Source organism: Arvicola amphibius, chromosome 2, assembly GCF_903992535.2.
Source record: "Arvicola amphibius chromosome 2, mArvAmp1.2, whole genome shotgun sequence".
In the NCBI taxonomy this organism is placed as follows: Eukaryota; Metazoa; Chordata; class Mammalia; order Rodentia; family Cricetidae; genus Arvicola; species Arvicola amphibius.
In genome coordinates this window covers 62304611-62330408 of record NC_052048.2, presented here as the reverse complement: position 1 = coordinate 62330408, position 25798 = coordinate 62304611, and the positions used below count along the sequence as shown (strand labels likewise).

The window sequence follows — 25798 nt, the reverse complement described above, 5'->3', positions numbered from 1 at the left end:
TTCCCCTCCAAATCCTGGCCCTGGGTGACTGTGGGTTCTTCTCCAGAAAGCCTTCCCCCACTTCCCAGTGTCCAGAATTGCTCCCTGCCTGGACTGCTGGGCCACCTTCGAGCTCATTGGTGCCTTGTGAGGCTCTTGGAGCTGCCTGCCTTTCACAAAGCATCTAGGTGAGAAGGTAGCAAAGGCCACAGCTTAAATTTATTGATCAATTTATTGCTATTATTAATTACTATGTGTATGTGAAGGTAAAATGTCATGTGTGCCATGGTCAAAGCACAATGTCGTGAAGTCGTTTTGCCAGCTATGTGGGCTCCAGGTCATCAGGCTTGAGTGTCAGAGCCCTTACCTAGTAAGAGCCATCTCAAGAGCTGTGGACCACAGCTTCTTAACCCTTGCATTAGGTAGCATCTTATAACCTTATGTGAGCACTGCAAAATACTTGGCAATGGAAAAATTTTCTAAACCTAGCCAGGCGTGGTGGCACATACTTTTAATTCTGCACTCTGGAGGCAGAAGCAGGAAGATCTGTGAGTTCAAGGCTAGCCTGGTGTACACAGTGAGTTCCAGGACAGGCGCAGCTATGTAGAGAGATCCTGTCTCAATAAATAAATAAATAGGTAGAAAAAAGGGAGGGAGGGAGGAAGGGAGGGAGGGAGGGAGGGAGGGAGGGAGGGAAAGTTTCCAAACCCATCCAAAAATTTTGGAGTGAAGTATAACAGCAGTGCTCACCATGTCCCTTCAGGAGCCTGGCTTCACTGCAGCCTTGGTTCTGAGCACACAGCGCATGCCATCATGCCAAGTAAGACCCACAGGCCATGCCGCAAACATCTGGGCTTAGGTTCAAGGCTGCAGGCTGGAGGCCCCAGGGTTTTTAAGGGTACATGCAGAGTTTCCTGTTCCCGTAGAAAACAGTAGCATTTCCTACTGCTGTCTTACGATTGCTCTTCAGCATGGAGGCGTGCTGGGGTACACCGGAGAGGACTGCGCGGACACGGTAATGACATAGAAAGTCATCAGCTGGCTGGCAGCTACACTGGGTGTTCAGGGATCCCAGTGTAGCTCCAAGCCTTTCTCGGGAGGAGCTTTTTAGCACAAAAACCATGTTCTGGGTTGCATACTTTGGTCAACAAGAACAGTTAGCCAGAAGCAGAACTACAGAAGCCAAAAGGCAAAGTTAATACATGTAGAGACTTTCCCAGAACTTTGGGCTTTGATGGATTAGGTATTTGTTTTCATTTTGGCAGGTGGTGCAGAGTTTTATTTAGCCTGAATGGCACTTCCACCATGGAGCCACTTGTGCTAAAGTCTGAGGTCCTGTTACAGAAAGTACTAGATTGGTATATCTTTAGAATATATTGTGTTCACGTTTTATTATAATAACTGCTATTTGGGTTGCTGGCTTGAATTTCATCTTAAAAATAAATTAGTTTTGATTTAGGATAGGAATGAATCTCCAACAATTTCCAAAATGGCCCTAGACATCCTTCTGTCATTTAGCACTGTAGTCTTAAGTGACATGGTATTCTCAACACTGATGGTTCTAAAATCAAAATGCCAAACCAGATGTTGCTCTCTGTCTTGCAGTATCAAATACTCAGCCAAGAGTTAATTATTTAGGTAAAACTAAGGCATATCCCTGCCAGGATGTAAATTTGGTTTCATCTTCAATAAATGGTAAAAATTAAATGTAAAATACTTAAAAATGTTTTAAAAAATCCTTTTTGATCTCACTGTGTAGCCGTGGCTAGCCTGGAACTTGCTATGTAGACCAGGCTGGCTTCCAATTCCCTGAGATCTGCCTGCCTCTGCCTCCCAAGTTTCAGGATTAAAGGTATGTGTCCAGTTAAAGTAAATTTATGTATGAGCTATTATTAGTAAATATTTAACTTACTCACTCTATATACTTATAGGCCCAAAGTCATATATAAATTTCTCAGGCAAAGAGGTCATCACTAGAAAAGACAAGAGATGCACTGAACACCCTCGGTGGCAGTCTGGGCTCCCCGCTGAAGCACCACTCTGGAGGCACAGGAAAGAAAGTACCTTCTCCTTCTTCAGGGATGCCAGACCATGTACCCATCACCAGCTCGAACCACAAAGAAACAGTCATGGTTTAGATTTGAAGATTTCAAACTCTGTAGGTGTTCCAGAGCCTGAGGCCCTCCCTGGGTTCCTGCTCCCTCCTCCTCCCCCCACCTTTCCCCATTCCAGGTTCACTTAACCAAGATTCCCTGCCTCAGATAGACTGACCCAGTTCCCAAACAAAGACTCCCCTGTGGGCAGGCCTGTGAAGCAACTGGCCCATGCTCCTGAGGGCCAGGTATCAGCAGCAGCACCTCCAGCAGCACTGGAGCCCACCCGACACGACTGTACCCAGTTGTACCCACCAGAAACCACTGACCCCTGTCCTTACCTAAGCCCTGTCACCATAGATCCTCCCAAGCTGTGTCTCCTGGCCACATACACCCACAGACAACTGGCCCATCAAGCTCTGAAGCCACTTGTCACCTGCCTAGGCAGAGCCTGCTTTTGCCAGTAAGATTTTGCTTCAGAGAGTTTCCTACTTGTCAACACAACCAAAACACACAAACACACACACACACACACACACACACACAGAGAGAGAGAGAGAGAGAGAGAGAGAGAGAGAGAGAGAGAGCAGTCTGCTGCCTGATATATTGCTGTCTGACTTCAGCACCACAGTTCCTACCTCAGGTTCTGCTTCTTCCAGGCAGCTCTCCTCCTCCTCTGCTCCCTCCTAGCTGTAGCTTATCTTTGTCTATCACCTCCTGAAGTGTGTGTATCTGCCTTCACCATCCAGGAAGAGGCAAGGGGTACCCCCTCCCAGCAACAGGCTACAGGGAGATGCAGGGAACCTGCTCCTACCTGTTCCCACAGCCCGCACTGCACTCTTGTACGAAAAGCTCCTGGACACTTGATCCTAGCTCACCCTCCCTCCCCTGCAGCCCGTGCAGCTCTCAGCAACATGTCAGCCAAGTTCCTGAGGCTTCAGCAAGGCTTTGCCTCAGCATTCACCACTGGATTAAGCCCCTGAAAGGCAGTCTTCAGGAAGTCAATGCTGACAGGAAGCACTTGCCCTTGGGAGCTCTGATTCCAGGGTATTCATCAAATATTATATGTATATTCATCAAAACCCACCTGTACCTTCAAGTCCCAGGTCACTCTTGGGCCCACTCACCTGTTTCTCCCCATTGTCTCATGGTCCTTGACCACCACATGAAGTTCTGAGCCCTGGTCTAGAGGAATACCTTTGAGGTCCCACTCAAAGCCCTGGAAGAAAAGAAGAAAATGCAACTTAACCTGTGGCCCGGGGTACTGAGCAGACATTCAGAATGGTGCTAGGGGATGAGCATATAGAAAGGTGGGTGGGTTGGTGGATGAATGGGTGGATGGATGGATGGGTGGGTGGGTGGATGGATGGGTGGATGGGTGGATGGATGGGTGGGTAGATGGGGAGTGGATCGATGGGTGGATAGATGGGTGGATGGGTGGGTGGGTGGGTGGATGGATGGATGGATGGATGGATGGGTGGGTGGGTGGATGGATGGGTGGATGGATGGATGGGTGGGTGGGTGGATGGATGGATGGATGGGTGGGTAGATGGGGGAGTGGATGATGGATGCTATGCTTGCTTAGTTTTATGTCAATCTGACACAAGCTAGTCATTGGAGAGGAAGGAACCTCACTTGAGAAAATGCCTTCACAAAATCTATAGGCAAGCCTGTAGGGCATTTTCTTAATTAGTGATTAATATGGGAAGTCCCAGTCCATTGTGGAAATGCTACTCCTAGGCAGGTGGCCCTGGGTTCTTTAAGAAAAAGCAGCTGAGTAAACCATGGGGAGCAAGCCAGTAAGCAGCACCCCTCTTTAGCCTCTGCATCAGCTCCTGCCTCCAGGTTCCTAACTTGTTTGAGTTCTTCTCCTGACTTCCTTCAGTGATGAATAGTGATGTGGAAAGTATAAACCAAATAAACCCTTTCCTCCTCAAGTTGTTTTGGGTCATGATGTTTCATCACAGCGATAGTAACCCTGACTAGGACAGATGCACAGATGAATGGGTGGGTAGGTGAGTGAATTAACGGGTGAGTGGATGTAAGACTGAGTTAATAAGTAGATGTGTGGAATGGGAGGGTAGATGTATGGATGACTGGATACTTGCATGAGTGGGTGAATGATTAGATGCATGGATGAGTGAATACTTGGGTACAGGGTAGGTAGCTAAGTGGGATGGATGATAGGTGGATAGGTGAGTGGGTAATGGATAGATTGATGGTTTGATGGGTTTGTGGGTGGGTGGGTGGATGCATAAGTAGGTGAATAGATGGGTGGAAAGGTAGCTAGATAAATAGATGGGTTGGTGGATAGGTGGATATATATGGATGGATGGGTGGATGGATGGATGGATGGATGGATGGATGGATATCAGAATTCTAGAGCTTCAGAGGTAATGGAAAGAACTAGAGATAACAAAAAGGAAAAGGAAGCCATATTGCACTAGCCTCCTCTCCCAGTGCATAGCAGGACATCAGAACAAAAACACAACAGTAAAAATTCCAGGTGATCCTTCAGGATCTTCACAGACCAAGATCATATGGCCATCCAACAGTCAGACCCCTGGTGGGCAGGATGAGTAAGTGATGAGTTAAGGAAGGCCAATCAGAGGCCCCTCAACCCTCCTCAAAGAGAACATACAATCTGCATCTGACTCTGTTGCTGTGGAATAATACTCTTGTACACTGTAAAGATTGGTCACTTGTATTAATTTAATAAAACGCTGATTGGCCAGTAGCCAAGAAGGAAGTATAGGTGGGGCAACCAGACTAGGAGAATTCTGGGAAGAGAAAAAGCAGAGACATAGTCATCATCCAGAAACAGAGGAAGCAAGATGAGAATGCCTTACTGAGAAAAGGTACCAAGCCACATGGCTAAACACAGATAAGAATTATGGGTTGATTTAAGTTGTAAGAGCTAGTTAATAATAAGCCTGAGCTAATAGGCCAAGCAATTTATAATTAATATAAGTCTCTGAGTCTTTCTTTGGGACTGAATGGCTGCAGGACTTGGTGGGACAGAAAAATCCATCTACACTCTATCCTCACCTCTGCTTCAGAGGACCACATGGACGTCATCTCTATGAAAGCTGCATGAGGGGACAGAACCAATGGGAATATCTGGGGGACTTGGTTAATCAGGGAAGTGCTATGGCAAGGAGGTATCTTTGGCCTGTGAGAGGGAGAGCCACAGGCAAGGGAGACCTGGCTGGCCCAAGCTGGGAAGCAGAGAAAAACAAAAGAAAATGAAAGAAAAACAAACATCTGCCCTCTCTATCAGGATACACTGTGGGCGGTATCTCAGGATAGAACTGGATTCCTATCCTTCTGAGAAAGCTACCTCTTGAGTCAGGTCAGCCCCCTGCAGAGGCAGCAGAGGCAGAGAAGGGTGGGAGAGCGGGGAAGAAACTGGTTTACCTCATTCCACACAGGGTTCACGCTGTTCTTGATGACTTTGGTTCTCTTCTTCACCCCTGTGGGAGACAAAGAAGAGAGAGTGGAGACACATCCCACTGGGGCCCATCCACCCTTCTGGGTTCAGCTGCAGGACCTCCCCCCACTTTGGACTCAGCTCCAAAGAAAAGTTCATGAAATCAGCGTGGTCTCTGAACATCTCCTAGGAATGTCCAATAGCTGTCATATTTCTCTATCAGTTTTGGGGACCACTAAACAACAGTGTGATCAGAGGACATTTTTTTTTTTTGGTTTTTCAAGAGAGGGTTTCTCTGTAGCTTTGGAGCTTGTCCTGGAACTCTTGTAGACCAGGCTGGCCTCGAACTCACAGAGATCCGCCTGCCTCTGCCTCCTAAGCACCAGGATTAAAGGCGTGCGCCACCGCCCAGTTTCCAGAAAGACATTTTTGAAAGGAAATGTTCAGTAGCAGGCATGGTAGTGTCTCAGCACTCAGGAAGAAGACACACATGGACTTCTGTGAGTTTAAGGACAGCCTGGTCTCTGTAGAGAGTTCCAGGCCAGCCAGCCAAGATACTCCCTCAAAAAAAGAGGAAGAAGTGGGGGATGGAAAGGGAGAGAAGAGAAAGAGGAGGGGGAGGAAGAGGAGGAGAAATAAAGGGAAATGTGTGAGCTGACTTCTCATGAGTTATGTCATCATGGACATTGTCCCAGCTCTTCCCCCCACCCCTCACTGCCACCTATGCTGCAGGTTAAGCCAGGTCCCACTGTATTAGGCAAGCATGTTACCACCGAACTACATCTCCAGCCCCTTGGTGACTTTTCAGACCTCTTGTGAAAATGAACACTGAGGACTGGTGATGTAACTCGGTAGGTGGTAGAGTGCTTATCTCTATGCACAAGGCCCTGCCTGGGCTTAGTCCCGAGCACTGTATAGACTAGCTGTGGTGCTTTGCTACTGCTCAGAGGCTGGAGTAGGACCAGCCATTCAAGGCCAGCCCTAGCTACGTAGGGAGTTTGAGGCTAGCCTAGGCTACCTGGGAGACTGTCTCAGACAATGTTTTAAATGACACAAATAAAATTAATAAACAAACAGGCATAATCTTCCAAGAAAACACTCAATTTCTCTTTTAAAAATACAAATTGTGTTATTGCATTTACATAAAATGTCCAGGACAAGCAAATCCATAGATTAGGGGGTCTCCAGGGATAGAGTTTGGAGGAGGAGAACTGGGAGTGATTGATAGCTATGAGTTTGAGGAACAATGCTCTGGAATTAGATCATAATTGAGATATAATATTTAACCTAAGATCACCGAGAGTGTTCACTTGGTTTGTTCTGTGGTACTGGGAACTGAACCCAGGGTTGTGCTAACGCTAGGCAAGCACTCTATTGCGGAACTACACGTGGCCACATCCCTAGCCCATTTTTCTATTTTCGTCTTTTGAGACGCGAGCTCAATCAGTGTCTTAGGATGACCTTGAACTCCCTCTAGAACTTTAGATCCTCTTGTCTCACACCCCTCCCCCCAGTAGCTGGGATTACAGATGTATGCTACCTGGCCCAGATTAATTGGTTAAAAATTGTTAGTGAATTTTACCTGGGGTAAAACCAAAACTTGCCTTCCCCTCTGAGACCTAGAAAGGGTTTATGGGGGAAAAGGAGACCCAAATAACCCTATTTGACCCATGATGCTGAAGGAAAGCAGGTGGCTTTGGAGTAGACAACTAGAAGAACTGACGCTATGATGTCTGAGAGCTAACTCATGTGACTGTAGGTGACAGCCGACTCAGCGCTTACGGAGCAGGAGCACAAAGGCCTGGGTGCCCATTCTTAGTGCAGTGTGTGAATGAGCCTTGAAGGAAACATGGCACAGAAGATGCCCAGGGAAAACTGCTTCAGGGACTGGATGCTAGACTTTGAGGGCAGACTGTGTTCACAGCAAAGCTGGGCCTGGCTTGCATCTCGGGTCTCCTCTGCAGCCGGCAGCTCTGCTCCTCTCAGGGTGATCCCCAGAAAGAGGCCACAGTGGGTTGACAATATCGGAGTGAGGAGAGTCCCACCAAGTGCACTAAGATGCAGGCCTCTCTCCCACACAGACATATGGGACTACAGAGAATATGGCGAGGTAGACCAGAGGAGTTGATGAAGTTGGCACAGCCACTCTGTTCAGACAGGGGCAAGGCAACTACACCTGTCCCGTTTTTCTAGGCAGCGTCCAGAACACAGTGTCTGATGGCACAACAGTGGAAGGAACCAGCCAAAGAACCCTCGGCTTACTCAGGCCTTCAACCCTTCCCGTACAGCCCACAAGATTCTCTGTTGAGAAAGCTATGGTCTTCACTGGACTGCAAGGAACATGAAATCGCCCCAACGATCTAGAAACATCTTCCTGGAGCTGGAGCCTGAGTCCTCCAGAGATGAGCTGCGTCTGGGCTTAGCCAGTCTCTTAGTTGTTCAGACTGCTCAAGTTTCCATAGAGATTGTGGATGAGGTGAGCTCCCAGCTCCCATCCCCTTGGTTCTAAGTGACTGAGGTCAGGAGGTCGGTGGGCCCTGCTGAAGCACAAGACACCACCAGGCACTTCCTGTTCAATCCTAAGCTTCTGGGTCCCAGAATGTCATTCTTTCAGTCACGGAGAATCCTAAAGAGCTTATATTAAAAACTGGAACTGAAGCAATGAAAATATTATTTAGTAATCCATTCAGCAGAGCATGACTGTCATTCCAGCACCTGGTAGGCTGAGGCAGAAAGATCAGGAATCCAGGACTGGTAATCAATTTAAAAATAATGGTAAGGGGCTGAGGAGATGGCTCAGCAGTTAGAATCAGGTACTGCTGTTCCAGAGGACCCAGTTGTGTTGCCACACAGCAACACAACTCACAATCACCAGCTCACAATCACCTATAACTCCAGCTCCAGAGGACATTATCCCCAACTGTATGGACATGTATGTCCTCCGATACAGGCACACACCAGAGACACACATCATCAAAATAAATAAGAACAATTAGAAAAAATATTTAAGCCGGTGGTAGTACATGCCTTTCTTTAATCTCAGCACTGGGAAGGCAGAGGAAAATGGGGCCAGTCTGGTCTACAGAGAGAGTTCCAGATCAGCCCAGGCTATGCAGAGAAACCCTGTCTCGAAAAAAATTAAAAAGAAATATTTAAAATAATGATAAGAAGCCCAATACATGCTAGCACCAGTGGCATATTTATGTGGAAAATAACTTCTAAAACAAGGGAAAACTAAAAGTGTTACTTTGACATTTTTGCAAATCTCTAGAATGCTCAGCTGGGTGGCTATATCTACTCTTGGGTTTATACATCTATTAATGATTTGTTTTGTTTAATATCTATGAAGGAAATTCAACCAGATATGTAAAGGAGACACGTGTTTTAGTGAACTTGCAGGTAATTGTGAACAGTCTTTTTGAAATTACTCAACAGGCGATAGGTTTTAACTTCTTAAAAGCTGTGATGTATATTCTAAAATGAGGTCAGTAAACATTTTTATTTTGTTACATTAAATTAGTTATTCTAACTTTCTCTTTGAAATGAATCTCTTACTGACTCATGATTCTGTAACATTTACATTTGGTATATTTGGTACAATGAGTTAAACAGATCTTCCAAATGTTTACATATTTCTTTCTTTTTTTTTTTTTTCAAGACAGGGTTTCTCTGTGTAGCTTTGGAGCCTGTCCTGGAACTCACTCTGTAGGCCAGGCTGACCTCACAAAGATCCACCTGCCTCTGCCTCCCGGAGAGATGGGATTAAAGGTGTGCTCCAGCAACAGATTTCTTACATAATAACCTCCAATGTATTAATATCACCATCAGTCTCATTAGAGAAACCCATAAAGTGGGAAACTGAGAGACAAAGGTTATCTATAATTCCATTTTTTTCACTAGAAAATCAAACTTCACAATTAGGAGCAAATGATAAATGTTAGGCATTGTCCATGAATGGGGAAGGCTAGCCTATTCATATTTAAAAATAAACTGCTAAAATCCTGAGTATAAGCAATCAACTTGCCAGTCTTTTCCTCCAGAAACATAGTATCCCATGAACATAAACTAACCAATGGCTGGCACAGCCTGTGTCTTAGTTAGCTTCTATGCCTCTAACAAAACACCATGACCAAAAGCAGCTGGGGAGACAGGTTTTATTTCAGTTTATCACTCTCAGGTGACAGTCTGTCAGTGAGGAAAGTCAGGGCAGGAACTCAAGGCAGGAACCTGGAGGCAGAAATCGAAGCAGAGACCATGGAGGGTGCCGCTCACTGGCTTGCTCCCCATGGCTTGCTTATTCTACTTCCTTATTCAACCAGGGCCATCTGCCCAGTGGTAGCACCACCCTCAGTGGGCTGGGCCCTCCCATATCAATCAAGAAAATGCTCCCTTAGACTTGCCTACATGTTACCTGATGCATGTGGTTTCTTAATTATTACTACCTATTCCCAGGCAAGTTTAGGTTTGCATCAAGTTGACAAAAACCAACCAGGGCAGTTTATAATGACAGTGGTCATGCTGTGCTTGGTGTTTCCATAGTCCCCATTTGTTACATATGAAAAAAATGTATCTCCTACTTCATGTCACAAGACACAATATTGTATAAGATAATAAAACATTATTAAAATATTATGTGTGATACTGTACATTATGTGTACTCACGGATTAAAATCACACATTTTTCTGCTTTATCATTTATGTATTTATTTATTAAGAGCTTGGTTAAATGAAACTCTGAATACATGGACGTAAAGTATACAGTAGGAAGGATGGCTCAGTAATAAAGAGCACTGGCTGCTCTTACAGAGGACCTGAGTTCGGTTCCCAACACCCACATGGCAGCTCGTAAACATTTTTAGCTCCAGTTCCTGGGGACCCAACACCCTCATCTGACCTCTGCAGGCATCAGGCACATGTGTGGTAAACTTACAAAAATTCAGGCAAAGAGTCACTCACATAAAATAAAAACAACAAATACTGAAAAAAAAAACCCAAAGGATACAGTAGACATATATACATGGGCATCAAAGCCTTGAGTGATGTCAAGGAGCCAGCAGCTTTAGCTTCCCCTGACATGAAGTTAGCAAGGGAAATGTCAACGTGGTGAAAAGGATGAACTGTTTAATGTTACGGCAGATATTGTTTTGACCTTGTCAATTGACAGCAAGGGTCTCGGGAAATTCATTAAGGTTCCAGCCTCACTTTGTTCATTTGGAAGATCATTGTGATAACTCCATAAAAATTAAGTAAGATAGCACGTATGAGGTACCCAACTGTCCTAGGCTCATCAAAGCCACATTTGCCTCCCTTCCCCGACCTCCCTCCCTTCTGTAACTACTCTGATGCACCTCTCCAAGTCTATAAACTCTCTAGCAGCAGCCCATTGGTCATGCCTCAGAGAGGCTCTCCCAGATGTCCTGTCTTCCTGACAGTGACATAGATAGATAGTTCTTCTCTCTGGGGTTCCCAAGACAGTTGGGACCTCAGCCAAGGCAACGGTTCACAGTGGGCTTCTCTGTCCACAGTTTGGCCCCCATAGACTCATATATTTCAATGCTTGGCACATAGGGAGTGACACTATTCACTATTAGGAGGTGTGGCCTTGTTGGAGTAGGGGTGGCCTTGCTGGAGAAAGTGTGGCCTTGCTGGAGGAAGTGTGTCACTGTGGGGGAGGGCTTTAAGGTCTCAGAAGTTTTTTTTTTTTTTTTTTTTTTTTTTTTTTTTTTTTTTTGTAGTTTCTAGAGCCCGTCCTGGAACTAGCTCTTGTAGACCAGGCTGGCCTCGAACTCAGAGATCCGCCTGCCTCTGCCTCCCGAGTGCTGGGATTAAAGGCGTGCGCCACCACCGCCCGGCTTAGGTCTCAGAAGTTTAAGTCAGCTCACTCCCTACTGCCTGTGGATCAAGGTGTAGAACTCTCAGCTCCTTCTCCAGCACCATGCCTGCCTGTATACTACCATGTTTCCCACCATAATGGACTAAACCACTGAACTGTAAGCCAGCCCCAATTAAATGTTTTCCTTTATAGAGTTGCAATGGACATGGTGTCTCTTCATAGAGATAAAACCCTAACTCAGACATATATGTTGGTGCACTGACAAGGCTGCTGTTTTTCAGAGGACAGACACCATACCTCTTCATATTACCAACCCCAGTGTAATGGTCTGTCCTGTCCCTTTAAGAGACAAGCCCCACCAACTCCCCTCTACACTGCTGAGGCAAACAGATCTCCCTTCTGCTTCCAGTCTGAGCCCCTTCCTTTCCATCTCTCTCCCAAAGAGGCAGCTTTTGCCTCTTTCCCTTCTCCCCACTTTTCCCCTTCCCCCTCTCTGTCTCTCTCTCTCTCTCTCTGTCTCTCTCTCTGTCTCTCTCTCTCTGCCTCTCTCTCTGCCTCTCTCTTCTCTTCCCCCTTCTCCCTTTACCCCTTCCCTTCCATAACTCACTAAATAAATACCTAACCTCACTCTGCATGGTGTGCCTATCCATGTCTCTGTCTCTCACTCACCATGTGGCTTCTTGCCCAGGACCAGCAACATAGTCTCATGGCGTTCCTATCCGTATTGGTCTCTCACCCACCATGTGGCTCCCTGCCTAGGCTCCATGCCTAGGACCCACTGGCCCTCATGGCCCAAGGGCCACTTGGGAGCTGCCTGCTGCAGCCACTTGGGGAACAGTGCCGTTTTATTTAAACCATAACACCCAGTTCAAAATGAGGTGCTGTAGTCATTGGGCATTAAGTGAGTGGACCCTTTCCTTTCTAAAATTGCTGTGAGGTAACTTCCTCAGTAAGGAACAAAAGCATTGTTCTTGGGGGGCCATAACCTTCCTTACTGGCATGGGATAGTGCAGGTGAATGGAGAGGTCAAAGGAGGCACATGGGACCAGAGGCACGCTGGAAAGTTGTCTTCTCCATGTTGGCCTAGGCCTGCCTGGGTAGACTGCAGTGTTTCATTGGCGCCATGTTGATGTGGCTCCCAAGTCACTTGATAAAGACCCTGGGGGCTATGAAGATGGTTTGTGAGTAAAGCATTTGCCACACAAACCTGGAGACGTGAGTTTGGACCTCCTAGCACCCATGGTAAAAGTCAGGTACAGTAATATCAATCCCAATGCCCCTAACCAGGAGGTGGATGATGGAGACAGGAAAATCGGGAGAGATCCAGTCCCAAACAAGGTGAAAGGTGAGGGCTGACACCTGAGGCTGCCCTCTAACATCTACAGGCATGTGGCACTGTGGCCTTAAAGAGCTTGGTGTTTCTAGGCCAGCAGTGCACGGATCTGTGTCTACTGTAAGCTTTTGAGGGGACAGGAGATGAAAGCTAAGTGTTCACTTCCCCTCTCCTATCAAGGATCCGTTTCCTGTGGTCTCCAGAAGTAACATGGAACATTCCACATGCTGCCCAGCTTCAGTGGCCCACTAAGAAAGTCATTTCCTAAGAAACTCTCCGCTAACATAATTAGGCAATATGCGTGACAGCCCTAGGCTAAGAGTCTTTAAACCAGTTTCTACTTCCTGTACTCCCTGAAGATAAAGACAACAGAGGGCTTGGTGGATTTTATGAAATCCTGACCAGAAGAGTGGATGGACTCTCAGATCCTTTGGGAGAGCTTGGGAGGAGGCACTTATGGGACCACAACCCCAAAGAAGAACAAGCAGGAGATATTAAGGCTCAGTTGTCAAGTGTTTGCTGCATAAGCAGGAGGACCTGGATTCTAGTCACAGAACACATGCAAAAAGCCAGGTAGCATGTGCTTCTAAGCTCAATGCTGGGGAGACAGAAACAGAATTCCCTGGGGCTTGCAGGCCAACCAGCCTAACACGATCGGCGAGTCCCAGGTTCTGGTCAAAGAGACCTGTCTCAAAAAACAAGATGAAAAGTTCCTGAGGACCAATATCCAAGGCTGACCTAAAACTTACAAATGTGCATGTGTGTGTGCAGGTGTATGTGTGTTTGTACACACAATATACACAGAAACTCGAACTTTCTTTTTTAAAGGAAAGAAACATTCACCTGCTCATCATGTAGTTTACAGCCACTAAAGGAAGGGCACACATCCTTGCTAATCCTGTGGGAGGGAAAGAGGGAGGGAGAGAGGGAGGGAGGGAGGGAGGGAGGGAGGGAGGGAGGGAGGGAGAGAGGGAGGGAGGGACGGAGGGAGGGACGGAGGGAGGGAGGGACGGAGGCAGGTAGGCAGGAAGGCAGGAAGGCAGGCAATGTGATTCTGGATGCAGGGTACTGGAAGGGTCAAGACCACAGAGACAGGAGGATGGTAGTTGCCAGGGCTGGGGACAGAGAACTGAAGTATTTCCTGGGTGTGGCACTCTGGAAAGTGTACTAGAAATGGAAGGTGGTGATGACTGCACAACTAAATAAATGGAGTTTTCTTTGTTTTGTTGGGTTTAGTTTTTGTTTATAGGTAGATCTTGCTGTTTGTTTGGAGGGAGAGTGTGTGCTAAGGAAGAAACCCAGGACTGAGTATATGCATGCTAAGCACACACCATACCCCTGAGCTACATTCCAAATCCCATGAATGTATTTAATACCATGCTGAGTTTGAACTCACAGAGATCGGCCTGCTTCTGCAAGTGCTGGGATTAAGGAATGTGCTACCACCTCCAGGCCATGACTATACTCAATACCAAATGTAACCCTTAATGTAACGGTTAAGATGGTAAATTTAGTCAGGCATGATCGAACACACCTATAATACCTGAATTTAGGAATCAGAGGCAGGAAGCTCACTATAAATTCAAGCAAACCTGATCTACATAGCAAGTTCTAGACAAGTCAAGCCTACAAAATGCTAGACCTTGTCCCCACCCCACCCCCAAAGAAAGAGAGATAAACTTTATATAATATGTATCTTATCCCAATCTTTCTAAAGTCCTTGAGGAAGATGGTGAGGACTTGGGCAGTAGGCCTGGGGGCTACCAGCCAGGATCAGGGTGGACAGAGGAAGGAGAAAGGTTCTGACCCAGAGAACACATGGGTAATTGCTGAGGACCCCCCTCCCCCCCGCCCAGAGGGAAGGCAGAGGCAGCAAGGACCTGAGTATTTGGGACACAAAGACCCTAATGGTTTATATATTGACTGCCAACCTGACAGAATCTAGACTCACACTGGGTACAAATTTCTGGGCATGTCTGTGAGGGTTTTCTAGGTTAGGCTGATTGAAGAAGACCTGCCCTAGCTGCCAAACTGAACAGAAAAAGAGATGAGATTGTTAGCTCAACACCAGCTTTTATATCTCTCTCTACTTCCTGACTTCTGGCACAGTGCGACCAACCACCTCAAGGCCTTGTGGCCATGACTTCTCTGCTCTGATGGATTATAGCCTCAAACCCTGAGCCAAAACCTCCTTAAGTTGCCAGTTGCCAAGTATCTTGTTGCTGCAACAAGACAACTAATTAATACAGAGATGAATCATGGCTCCTTCTGCCCTTGAGCCAGGTAGGAGAACTTTCTGGCTCCGAGGCTACAGAGCTTCTAATACCATGGCAGCCTCTTGTTCATCCCACAGATAAATGTTGTGGGCTTGCTACATGCCAGTGTTCTCCATTCCCCTTGGTCACAAGTCAAAGGAAACAATAGGAATCCCAGTGTCGGTAGAACACCGACAACAGAAGAGGAAAAGCCCAGCCTGAACCTGAGGAGGGACAGCCATCTCCCGTCTGTGGACTCGGGCCGAGGCATCCCAAGACCCACATGACTGCCGGCTCCCTCACCAGCAAAGCACTGCCCTTCCCACCTTAAGTCTCCCCGTCTCATATGTCTAACCCTAGCTGGCATCCCACAGCTCAGGAAGAGTCCGGGAAGAAGCCTGAGTGATGGTTCTGACGGCTGCCGAGGTGTTCTTCAAATTAAGACGTCCACTTGGAACTGGAGAAGATATTCTTATACAAATTTTCTGGTTGTTGCTTCTTTAAAACAGTCTCATATAGTCCAGGCTGGCCTTGAACTTTCTTTGTGAAGGTTGGCATTGAACTCTATAGATCCTTGTTAACCTCTGCCTCCCAGGTGCTTGGATTATAAGCAAGCTTTATCACACTCGACTCTAAGCAATTTTTGCCAATTAAAGAAACAAACGGGGAGCTCTGGTTGCTCTTCCAGAAGACATGGGTTTGATTTTCAGCATTCACATGGTGCCTCATAACATCTGCGACTCCAGTTTCAGGGGAACCAGTGCCTACCTCTGACCTCCACAGATGCGAGGCACCCATATGATTTACAAACATACTTGTAGACAAAACATACACATAAACATATGCATAAACACTTTTTAATTAACTGAAACACCTATGACAAATGTTATTATTCTAATATGTAAAGAGTACTTATAACTAATTTAAAAAACAAATACTACCCACCTCCAAAATGGGCAAATTAAAAGCTAATTCAGTAAGAAATAGATGCTAATAGTTAATCTTGAAATACCAATATTATTTTTTTAAGACAGGCTCATGGGTAACCCAGCTAACCTGAACTCTATATACAGCCTAGAATGACCTTGAACATCTGATCCTCCTGCCTCCATCCCAAGCCCTGGGATTATGGATCTGAACAACCACTCCTGATTTTATCAGCGATTGGGCATAGAACCCTGGACCCTCATGCACACTAGGCAAGCACTTCACCACCGAAGTTGCATCCTCCAGCCCAACAAGTTCTATTTGACCCTTAAGAGATAGTCAGAGATTTACATGATCCTGAGAAAATAAGCCTGCAAACACAGCTAATAGGAGGACATGCTAGGCAAACAGGAAACTCAGCAAAGCCTCAGATGTGGCCACAGCCATGCTGCTTCTGGAACACACCTTAAGAAAGAAAGCAGTTAACACATGGGCAACAGTTTAGCCATCAGGATAGACTTCAAGTCAACAGTATACTTTAAAAATTGGATATAATATTTTTACTGTGGTATAAAGCCAGGCACGGTAAAAGATGCCATAATGCTAGCAATTGGTAAACTGAGGCAGAAGACTCCTGAGAGTTCAAGGTCAGCCTGGGCTGCATAGCAACACCCTGCCTCAAAAAGAAAAGAGAGAAAAAGAAAGGAGTGATATGATCTAAATGTTCATCAAAAGAGAATTGACTGAATTAATTATTGTCCATCTACCAAATAAAACACTCAACAGACTTACTAAAGAACTATGTAGTAGAAGAATAAGAACTGACTCAGAAATTACCCTTGGTTTATTTCTTTTGTTTTATTTTTTATTACTTTTTTTTAGTTGAAAATAGATTTTGGGAGGGCTGGAGAGATGCCTCAGCAGTTACAAACACCCACATGCCAGCTCAAAACTGTTCCTAACTCCAGTTCCAGAGAATCTGACACCCTCACGTGGACATACAGTCAAAATACCAATACACATAAAATTAAAATAAATACATTTAGAAAATAGATGTTTTCCATACAATGTATTTTGTTTATATGAAATTTTCACTCCCCTAGCCCCTCCCAGATCCTCCACGCTCCCCCACCCACCTGTGCTGGCTAGTCTTATATCCACTTGACACAAATAGAGTTATCTGAAAGGACGGGACCTCCATTGAGAAAATGCCTCCATAAGATCCAACTATAGGGCATTTTTAAATTAGTGATTGATGGGGGAGTAAGGCCAGGATATGGTGGGTAGCACCATCCTGTGCTCGTGGTCCTGGGTTCTAGAAGGGAGCAGGCTGACATGAGGGGCAAGCCAGTAAGCAGCACTCCTCCGTGGCCTCTGCATCAGCTGCTCCCTCCATGATCCTGCCCTGTTTGAGTTCCTGTCCTGACTTCCTTCAGTGGTGAACTGTGATGTGGAAGCAGAAGCCAAATAAACACAGCAACAGAAACTCTAGGACACCACCTAAATCCATACCCCTTCTTTCTCTCCCTCATTATAAAACAAATAGGCATCTAAAAAACAAAAAATACGATAAAATAAAAACAAACTAGAATAGGACAAAACAAACAGGGGGGGAAGAGCCAAAAATGCATAATACACACATATAGATACAGAGACTCACACACTTGCACACACAGAAATCCCATGAAAACACAAAACTGGAAGCCATATATAATATATAAGCAAAATACTTGTAAGGTTATATATATATATATATATATATATATATATATATATATATAATTTCCAGATAAAGCATTATGAGACGAAAAGAAAAGAACCCCTCCCCCAAAAATACCAATGAATTCATTTCAGTGTTGAAATGTTGGTTGGGCCTAGGGCCTGTCCTTAAGTGTGGTTTGTATACACAATGATACTCCATTAGAAAAAAAACCTAATTTTTCCTTTGTGGATGGTTGTCAGTTGGAGATAACTTCTGGGTTAAGGATGGGGGCTTGTGTCTACATCCCCTCTCAGCACGGGATCCCTCTGCAGGCAGCATTGGCTTATCTTTGAATATGCAAACTTCCAGGAGTCCTCTATAGAGGAAGGTAGGGAGTCTGGGGCATTCTAGTGGAGGGCGGAGACAGCCAGTCTCTGTGCCTGGACCTGGGTGACACTGCAAGTTGTTCCATCACGGTGTATCCATCATGGCAGAACTTCTGCACCCTGTGCTATGAATCTGTGGGGCCACACAAACCCCTGCAGTGAGTTCTGTGGAGCCTGCATCACATGTCATGCGCTGTTGAGCAGCATTGCTGGCCTCTGAACACTGCATTCCAGCAGCCACCTGCTCCCGCCACAGCGGCCCTCCAGTGCATCTCCCCTGACAGGTGAGACAGAAGTACTCCCTGGGAACAGATTGTCCTGCAAGACCCCCAGGCTCCTGCCTGGGAGACTGAGGGGGAGGGGGAAGAGAGGGGACTCAATGAGCAAGCAAGGGAGGGATGGGGAAGGGAAGCAAGGCCTCCCAGGTTCCTGGCCAGGAATTCACGAGGAAGGGGACATAGCAAATCCAGGAATGTTTAAACTCCAAAACACCAGGAGACTAATTTTGTGCTGGGATGCATCTCCAGCATCTAGAATGAAAATGAGTACGTAATATGTGGTCAACAAATATTTGTCCAATGAGCAAAACACATGAATAGAGGGATATAAATAATTGCATTACAGGATGGAAAATGGTCAGGGGCAGAAGAGAGACGTCAAATGCTGTAGGACAGGAAGCTGAAACTGCTCGTTCATACAAACGATGATCAAAAGGTTTGTGTGCGGCCCAGTTACTCATGGCAATTTTGGTTAAGTAATTAATCAGTGAAAACAAGAACAAAGACTAGACCAGTATTAATCAGTAGCCTATATCCTGAGACCTGCAGATGAGGAAGCCAGACTGCTCTGAGCCCAGCCTCCCAGAACCCAGGATCTATTTTTGGAGGCAGGTCCTGAAATTACATCTGAAGCTGGAATGCCCAGACAACAACTGCAGGGTAGGGCCAATCCAGGCCCACACATCCCAACCAAGCACAGTTCCTGCTGCAGGGTAAGGCCAGTCCAGGCCCACACATCCCAACCAAGCACAGCTCCCTGGTGCAGGGTAAGGCCAGTCCAGGCCCACACATCCCAACAAAGCACAGCTCCTGCTGCAGGCTAGCTTCTCAGCAAGCAGGCCACTGTCCCTTGCTGCTTATCAATCCTGACTGTGCTCAAAACTCAAGGAGCCTGGTCAGGAATACCTAGCTGGTCCCCACCCGAAGAGATCTGGGTCTCCAAAACAGGAGCCATGGAGCTGTGGTAATGGTCTTTGTTAAAGGTATAACACAGGGTGGAGATTCCCCAGCTGGGTGCTTCATAAATCCTGAGTCTGGTTCTAATGGGTAGGCATCAACTCAGTCCCAGATTCCATGGAGAATGCCCTGGGTGCGCACAATTATTTCACCTCTGGCATCATCTCCAAATGGAGATCATCAGATGTACATTAGAAGCTGATTCTTAGGTCACCTCCAAGATGTTCTTGGGTGGTACCCAGAGTGTTCTTCAAACACACTCTACAGGTGAGTCTCAGGTACCATGCAGTATGAGGATCATGCCCGGATTGAAGGAGGCTTGGGGCCAGATGGAGAAAGCCAGAGAATTAACAAGACAAGCAACTGCTCTCAGGAGTCCTGGCGTCTGAAGTAGGGCTGAGGAAAACATGCTGGCAGACCCCAGTAAGGGACTTCTAGAGCTAAGCAGGGGGCTACAATACAGACTCTGAGGTTGACTCTCATCTCTGCTGGAGATGTGATATGTTATCATAGCCCTTTATATATGGGCAAGCTAACAGCAAGGCTCTGTACAGTCCTGAGACTGAGGAAGGATGTCAGGTGAGCATATTCAGGGTACCTGAACCAGAGCAGCAGCCAAGCAGTGTCTCAACAGTCTGGTCACCTATGTGATGCAAGAGCAGTGCCCTTTCTCAGTGCTGAAAGTTTTATCTGGTGTTCTGCTTTGTTTTGGTTTGAACTAGAAATGAAGCCCGCATGCTTCTTCATTCATGTTGGGAAAATGCTCTACCAAGCGGCCCAGAATCACAATCAGCAAGCAGGAAGGCCAAGTCCAATGTTAAAATAAACAAACAGACAGAACCCAGCTGTGGTGGCATGTATTTGTAAGCCCAGCACTGGGGGGGAGGCAGAGACAGGTAAAACCTTAGGGCTCACTGACCAACTAGCTTCGGTTACCTATCAAATCCTAAAACCATGAGAGACCATGTCTCTAAAATAAAATAGTGATTAGCACCTGAGATCAGAGGTTATCCTCTGGTATCCTCCCATACCTGCATGTAAGTACACATATGTATACACACACACACACACATACACCACACAGAGAAAAGTGCTCTACCACTGAGCCACACCCAACAACTGCCCCAACAACGTCTACACAGTGAGAGTCACTGTACAGAAAGTGACTCGCTGCGTCCTTCATCTCTTACTATTATTTTTTGGGGGGGATACTTGAAGAATGGATGAAAATCTTGGGTCCCTGCTGTCCCCACTAATGTTACAAAGGTTAACATCTTTGTGAAAAACCCTGCCACAGTTCCTCTCTATGTGACTGCATCTTTTTCTGTGCTGTTCAGTCCCACAGAGCCAGAGTACAGCTCCTGGTGAGAGGAAGCTCCGCCCCCCCCCCCCCCTGGTTATCTTTATCTGCAGAACTGGGGTCCTGACTCACCACTATTGTTCCTTCTCTCGATTTTGACAGGTCCTTCCTCTTCCCTTTCCCCTCCTGAGACACCCTTCCCTTGGGAATCTCCCTGAAACCAGGGTGAAGGGGCCTGAGGAGTGGAGGAAGGTGCAGTCTCAACAGAGGTACCCTTTTCTAGTCTAAGTAGCACATATAGAAGCTCAGTTCTTTGACGCTGGAAAACTTCTCTCAGACACTCCTCACACTTCCTGGGTTAAAGCCATATCCATAGTATTCAGTCCCTCCTCCTTCTGGCTAAGATTTGGTCATTCAAACCGGCCGAGTTCAGTCACGATTCATGAATGGATGGATAGGACATCACTTTCAAAGCGCACTGTTTAAACGCTCACAAACCAGTTTTGTGGCCCTGATTACACCTCTACTTTCTGTGTCCATCTTCCAACCCACCCTGTGACCGCTATCCAGGAAGTGCCAGCTTTTCTTTCTTCTGGGTACCGGCTTAGAAAAGTATTAACGGGTTTAGGTACTTCCAGGTTCCCTAAGGTGGGATTTCTGGTCTGATCTGGGTCCACAGACCCCGAAACTGGGTGCAGAGAAACGTATGGTGCCCAAGAGTGGACGCAATGGCTTCAGGGCTCTCACCTCGGAAAATCAGGCTGGCGACAGGGTCGCTGCGCCGGTCCTTCTTCACATTGGGGAGGTTGCTGGCTCTCGCCAGCAGGCAACAGAGCATGACTCTGCTGCCCAGGAGTGCGGGGCGGAGGGAGCAGGAGCACGGGACACAGCCACTACTACCCGATCAGCGTTCAGATCCTGGATGGCCACGCCAAGAGAGCTGTCGCTCCGCTGCGCCTCTGCGGAGACTTGGTCAGCCCCGAGTTGCGAGGCTGGGCGTGCAACAAGGTACACCCACGGGGCGGATCCTCCCCTCCAGTCCGGCCTGGGTCCGCCCTCAGGGAGGCTACCGGGGAGGAGCAAGGAATGGGACTTACGCCCTGTCCAGGCGCCGGAGCCTTGTTCTGAGGGCCCCCAGGGAAGGAAAAGAGTGGCGGGCAAGGACAGCACGGGGTGGACGCCTAAAGACCTATGATGGATTCTGGACTCCTACGGAGCGCACGCCGTGCGTCCGGTGCACGCAGACCTGGCTCAGAGAGGCCAGGAGGATTTCCCGTGGCGCCTGGAGCTGTCAAGGTCTGGACTCAAATCACACCGTTTTTCCAGTCACTGTCCGTTCTATCTCCTGCAGTCCCCTGCGGCAACAATTTCTGACCTCCTCACCCTCCGCGGTGGAGAAGGTTGCTTAAGTTGAGCCTTAAGTCATCCCAGCCCTTACGGCTCTGCTGCTTGTTTTTGGTCCTCGCAGGGTCTTTGCTTCTGTTTTCCAACACTCCAGCAGGTAGCTGGGGGAAAGAGTATGGTCCCTCCCCTTCTTATTTTGAAGGGTATAGCACTTCCAAAGGGGAAATCCCATTCTGGGCACTCCCACCACTCCAGCAGCCTAAGAGCAGCATGGCTTGACAGTGAAGACAACTGGAGTGGAATCTTAGAGGTTTGTGATCAGACGTGATTGTCAGGTTCCTCTGTCTCCCTCTCCCCTGACAGCACAGGGGCACTGAGGACCACACTGCTCTACCACTATGCTAAAACCCACCCGTCATGTGCTCTTTTCGCAGCTGTCTCTGAAAGATCCTCCAAGATTTCTGTATGCAGTCTTTCCCCTCTACTCTCTTGAACCATTCAGTCATGCTTCCAAATCTTATCACACCACCAAAACCACAGATCCTGTGGTGAAAATATGGCAAGAAGGAGGAGAAGGGAAGAAGGGAGAGAGAGAGGGAGGGAGAGAGGGAAGGAGGGAGAGAGGAAGGGAGGGAGGAAGGGAGGGGTAGGGAGGGAGGGAGGAAGGGAGAGAGAGAGAGAGAGAGAGAGAGAGAGAGAGAGAGAGAGAGAGAGAGAGAGAGAAGTTCACAGAGCAGGTTGCAGGTTCTCCATAAATAATTATTTTTAAAAAGAAATGGTTAAAAGCAGACCCAGGTCCCATTCCTTCTCAGCTTTATCGTCACCACCCTGGTTGATGCCGCTGCTTGTTTTGCCTGAGCTACAGTGACAGACAGACTCCATCCAGTCTCCCATTGTCTGCCTCTGCCTCCACCACCACCACCCTGGTGTACTCTCAAGCCAGTGTAACTGGGTGTCACTCCCTCACTCCAAATCTTTCCACAGCTCCCATCTCACTTAAAGTAGAACCCAGAGCCCTAGATGGCCTTTACAGCTCTGTCTGACCCATCCGTCTTCGGGCTTGCCCCCCTCCTCACGGTTCCTCAAACACGCCAGGCCAGCAGCCTTTGGATCCTGAGAGCTGCTCTCTCTGACCTTTTTACTCCTGCCCTTCATTTACAGATCCGGTCTGTAGGGGCCTCCACTGGCTATCAGTGTAAACCTGCAAGATGTGCTCTACTTCCTCCTTCACAACACGTTATTATTTATTTCTTGTTTGTTTGTTTTTAAAATCAGGCCTCTCTTAACTCAGGCTGGCCTTTGTAGGGAAGGATGACCTTGAACTTGCCATCTTGCCTCCCTTCCTCAGTGCTGGGATTATAGGTATAGCTACAATGCCCAGTTTATGCAGTTCTGGAGCTCAAACTCGGGGCTTTGGGAATGCTAGGAAAGTGCTCTACCACCTGAGCCACAGGGCACACCACTCCTCCCCCAAGGCTCTACCACCTGAGCCACAGGCACACCACCCTCCCCCAAGGCTATCTTGCCCAGTTGTTTTTGGCACCAATCACTAGGTAATCTCTGCATCTTACTTCTTTTCTTCCCTTCCCATTAGAATGTTGGGTGGGCTCTCAGATGTTTCGGGAATTTAGCAGAGTCACTGTATCTGGGGTAGAATTAGAGTAAATAGTTTTCACTTTATCAAGAGTAAACATTAGAGTGAATAGTAGTTTTCTAGAAGTACTTTGACCTCAAGAATCATGGAATATGAATCAAGAATGAATAAGAATCAAGAATATGGAAAACAGCGAAGAATCATTGAGGAAAACAGTGGTTGTTTCCCATGATTTGTATGATTGTTTTTCTGAGGGGGCATTGCAGCCTTTGCATGATTTCATCACAAAACGCTTCTGGCACACCTGAAGTACTGCAAATGATCAGCCAGCTGGTGGTGGCGCACGCCTTTAATCCCAGCACTCGGGAGGCAGAGACATGTGGATCTCTATGAGTTCGAGGACAGCCTGGTCTACAAGAGCTAGTTCCAGAATAGGTTACAGAGAAACCCTGTCTCGAAAAACAAACAAAAATTAATAATAAGGACTAAAGTCATGTGGGCATGTAACGTTTTCCCTTAGAGAAACATATAGACCAGAGTAGGGCCCTTGGCATGAAAAAATACTTTATTTAAAAAACATCTTGGTGTAACAATCAGTAAATATGCCTTTGTATGGCAGTTTGGGGTTCAGTTCAGTTCATCAGAGGCTGGACCTTCCTGCTGCCACACAGACCTTAAAATTTCATCTTGGAGTGACTGCTTTCTTTGACCAACCCATGCAACACAGAACACCCCGACAGTAAGGAGTGTCCCCTAAGGGGGGGAGTTTTGTTAGCCACTGTCGCCTTCTCAGCACCTGGAACAGGGTTTTGCACAAGGCAGGCTCTCTATAAAGTTCTCTAAAAGGGCACTGCACCCCACACTTCTCATTGGTCACCTCTAGCTTATTGGGAATCAGCCACATCCGTCCACTATGGATGCTCAGCATCAGGAATGTAGACGCAGATGGCAACAGCCACATCTCTAGGCAAGAAGAGGAAGGCCCTCAAAAGGGCCAGCAATTCCCACTGGAGTGGGGCATGATGAAGAGAAGGGGAAGAAAGAGAGCTGAAGGCCATTCACTTTCCAGAATGTTCTCCAGCTGCTTGGACCCTTTTTTCCTCTCCCTGCCTCTACTCCTCTCCTTTGGTACCCACTTCTCTACTAGCAGAACCTAGCTGATTAGGTGACCACCTTTGGCTCCAAGCTGGACCCTGCTCTATCTCCTGCCAGTGGCAGAGTTGCCATGGGTCTGCATCCTACATTGTTCTTGAAAGGGCACAGGCTTATATTCCTGAACCAAGAAACTGAACTCCCAGTCCTGCTTCCTGGAAGTAAGGTAGCATTGAGGAAATTGCCAATGAGACCCAAATGCCCCAGGCACCCTGGGTAGCAGATCAGAGAGCACACTGAAACTGCCCGGTTCAGCACGATGCTATGGAAGTGTGCGCTGCACATCCTTACCCAGAATTCATCCTGTCTCTAGTTTTCAGGTGAGTGACTGAACACTTGGAACTGTCATTTAAGTCTATTTGAGCCAACAATGTCAGTTAATTGCAATTTAGGTCACCCTTCTGAATACTCATAATGTTGGTAGTATCTCCCAAGTGTCCACAGGCTCCTGGTGCCATCTACTGGTATCTGCTTCTGCCGGATGACTGATGGCATATTCTAACTGGCCATGCCATGGTTACCCCAGCCACAAATGGTCCATTAACCACACTGTGGTCATGTGATCTTCAAGCATAGTTGGGTCACTGCCCTGATGACGATCCCTCAAGGGCTTCCTTTTCTTTTGGAATGAAGCCTACATTCCTTTCTTGTGCCAGAGGTTAAGGTCACTCAGGCGGTTGACCCTAGAGCTCCAATTCCAGGAAGTTCTCAGTTTCTTGAACATACCAAGTTCCCCTCCCGCTTGGGAGTCTGCTTGCAGCTGCTCTCCTTCTCCCTCTCAGTGCCGCCATGGGGTCTCAGTTCAAGAAACAGTCCCCAGGGAAGCAGTCCCAGGCCTCCCTCTAGGCTGGGTCACTCTGGTGAGGAATCACGCCAGCCAAGACATTGCTCCTTATTGCTCATGGCAATTGTAAGGAAGACCTGTCTACAGAATTGTTTGTTCATTGTCAAAGAGCAGGGCTGGCTGGGTGCTCTGGTGTTCCCAGTGTCCTGGACATAAAGCTAGGGCTCCACCTCCTGAGAAAGCCAACGCTTTTCAGAGAGGACAGCATTGCCCCCTAGGGGAAATTTCAGGCATTGTGAGCACATTTTGAAGATTCCTACTTTTGCCCCCACCCCTTCTGCATGCCCAAGTACGTACACAAACACAGACACACACATGCACACACTTGCACATACATGCACTCATGCACACACACACACCACATAAACCCTATATGTGTACTCACGCACAC

The 25798-nt window shown here is 47.1% G+C and overlaps 1 protein-coding gene across 7 annotated transcripts in view; it reads right to left on the bottom strand.

Moving 5' to 3' along the window:
- Dysf (dysferlin) overlaps positions 1 to 25798 on the bottom strand; it is a 201247-nt gene that overhangs the window by 168377 nt on the left and 7072 nt on the right. For 4 of the 7 annotated variants that reach the window (XM_042054450.1, XM_038318220.1, XM_038318218.1 and 1 more), the window contains exons 1-3: positions 21221 to 21439; positions 5490 to 5545; positions 3200 to 3291 (exon numbers count right to left, since the gene is read on the bottom strand). In XM_042054450.1, coding sequence (XP_041910384.1) covers positions 3200 to 3291; positions 5490 to 5545; positions 21221 to 21311 — 239 coding nt within the window. In that variant the 5' untranslated portion in view covers positions 21312 to 21439. Of the gene's footprint in view, positions 1 to 3199; positions 3292 to 5489; positions 5546 to 21220; positions 21440 to 25798 lie in introns of those variants that run through there. The other 3 variants (XM_038318221.1, XM_038318219.1, XM_038318223.1) reach the window with 1 other exon arrangement.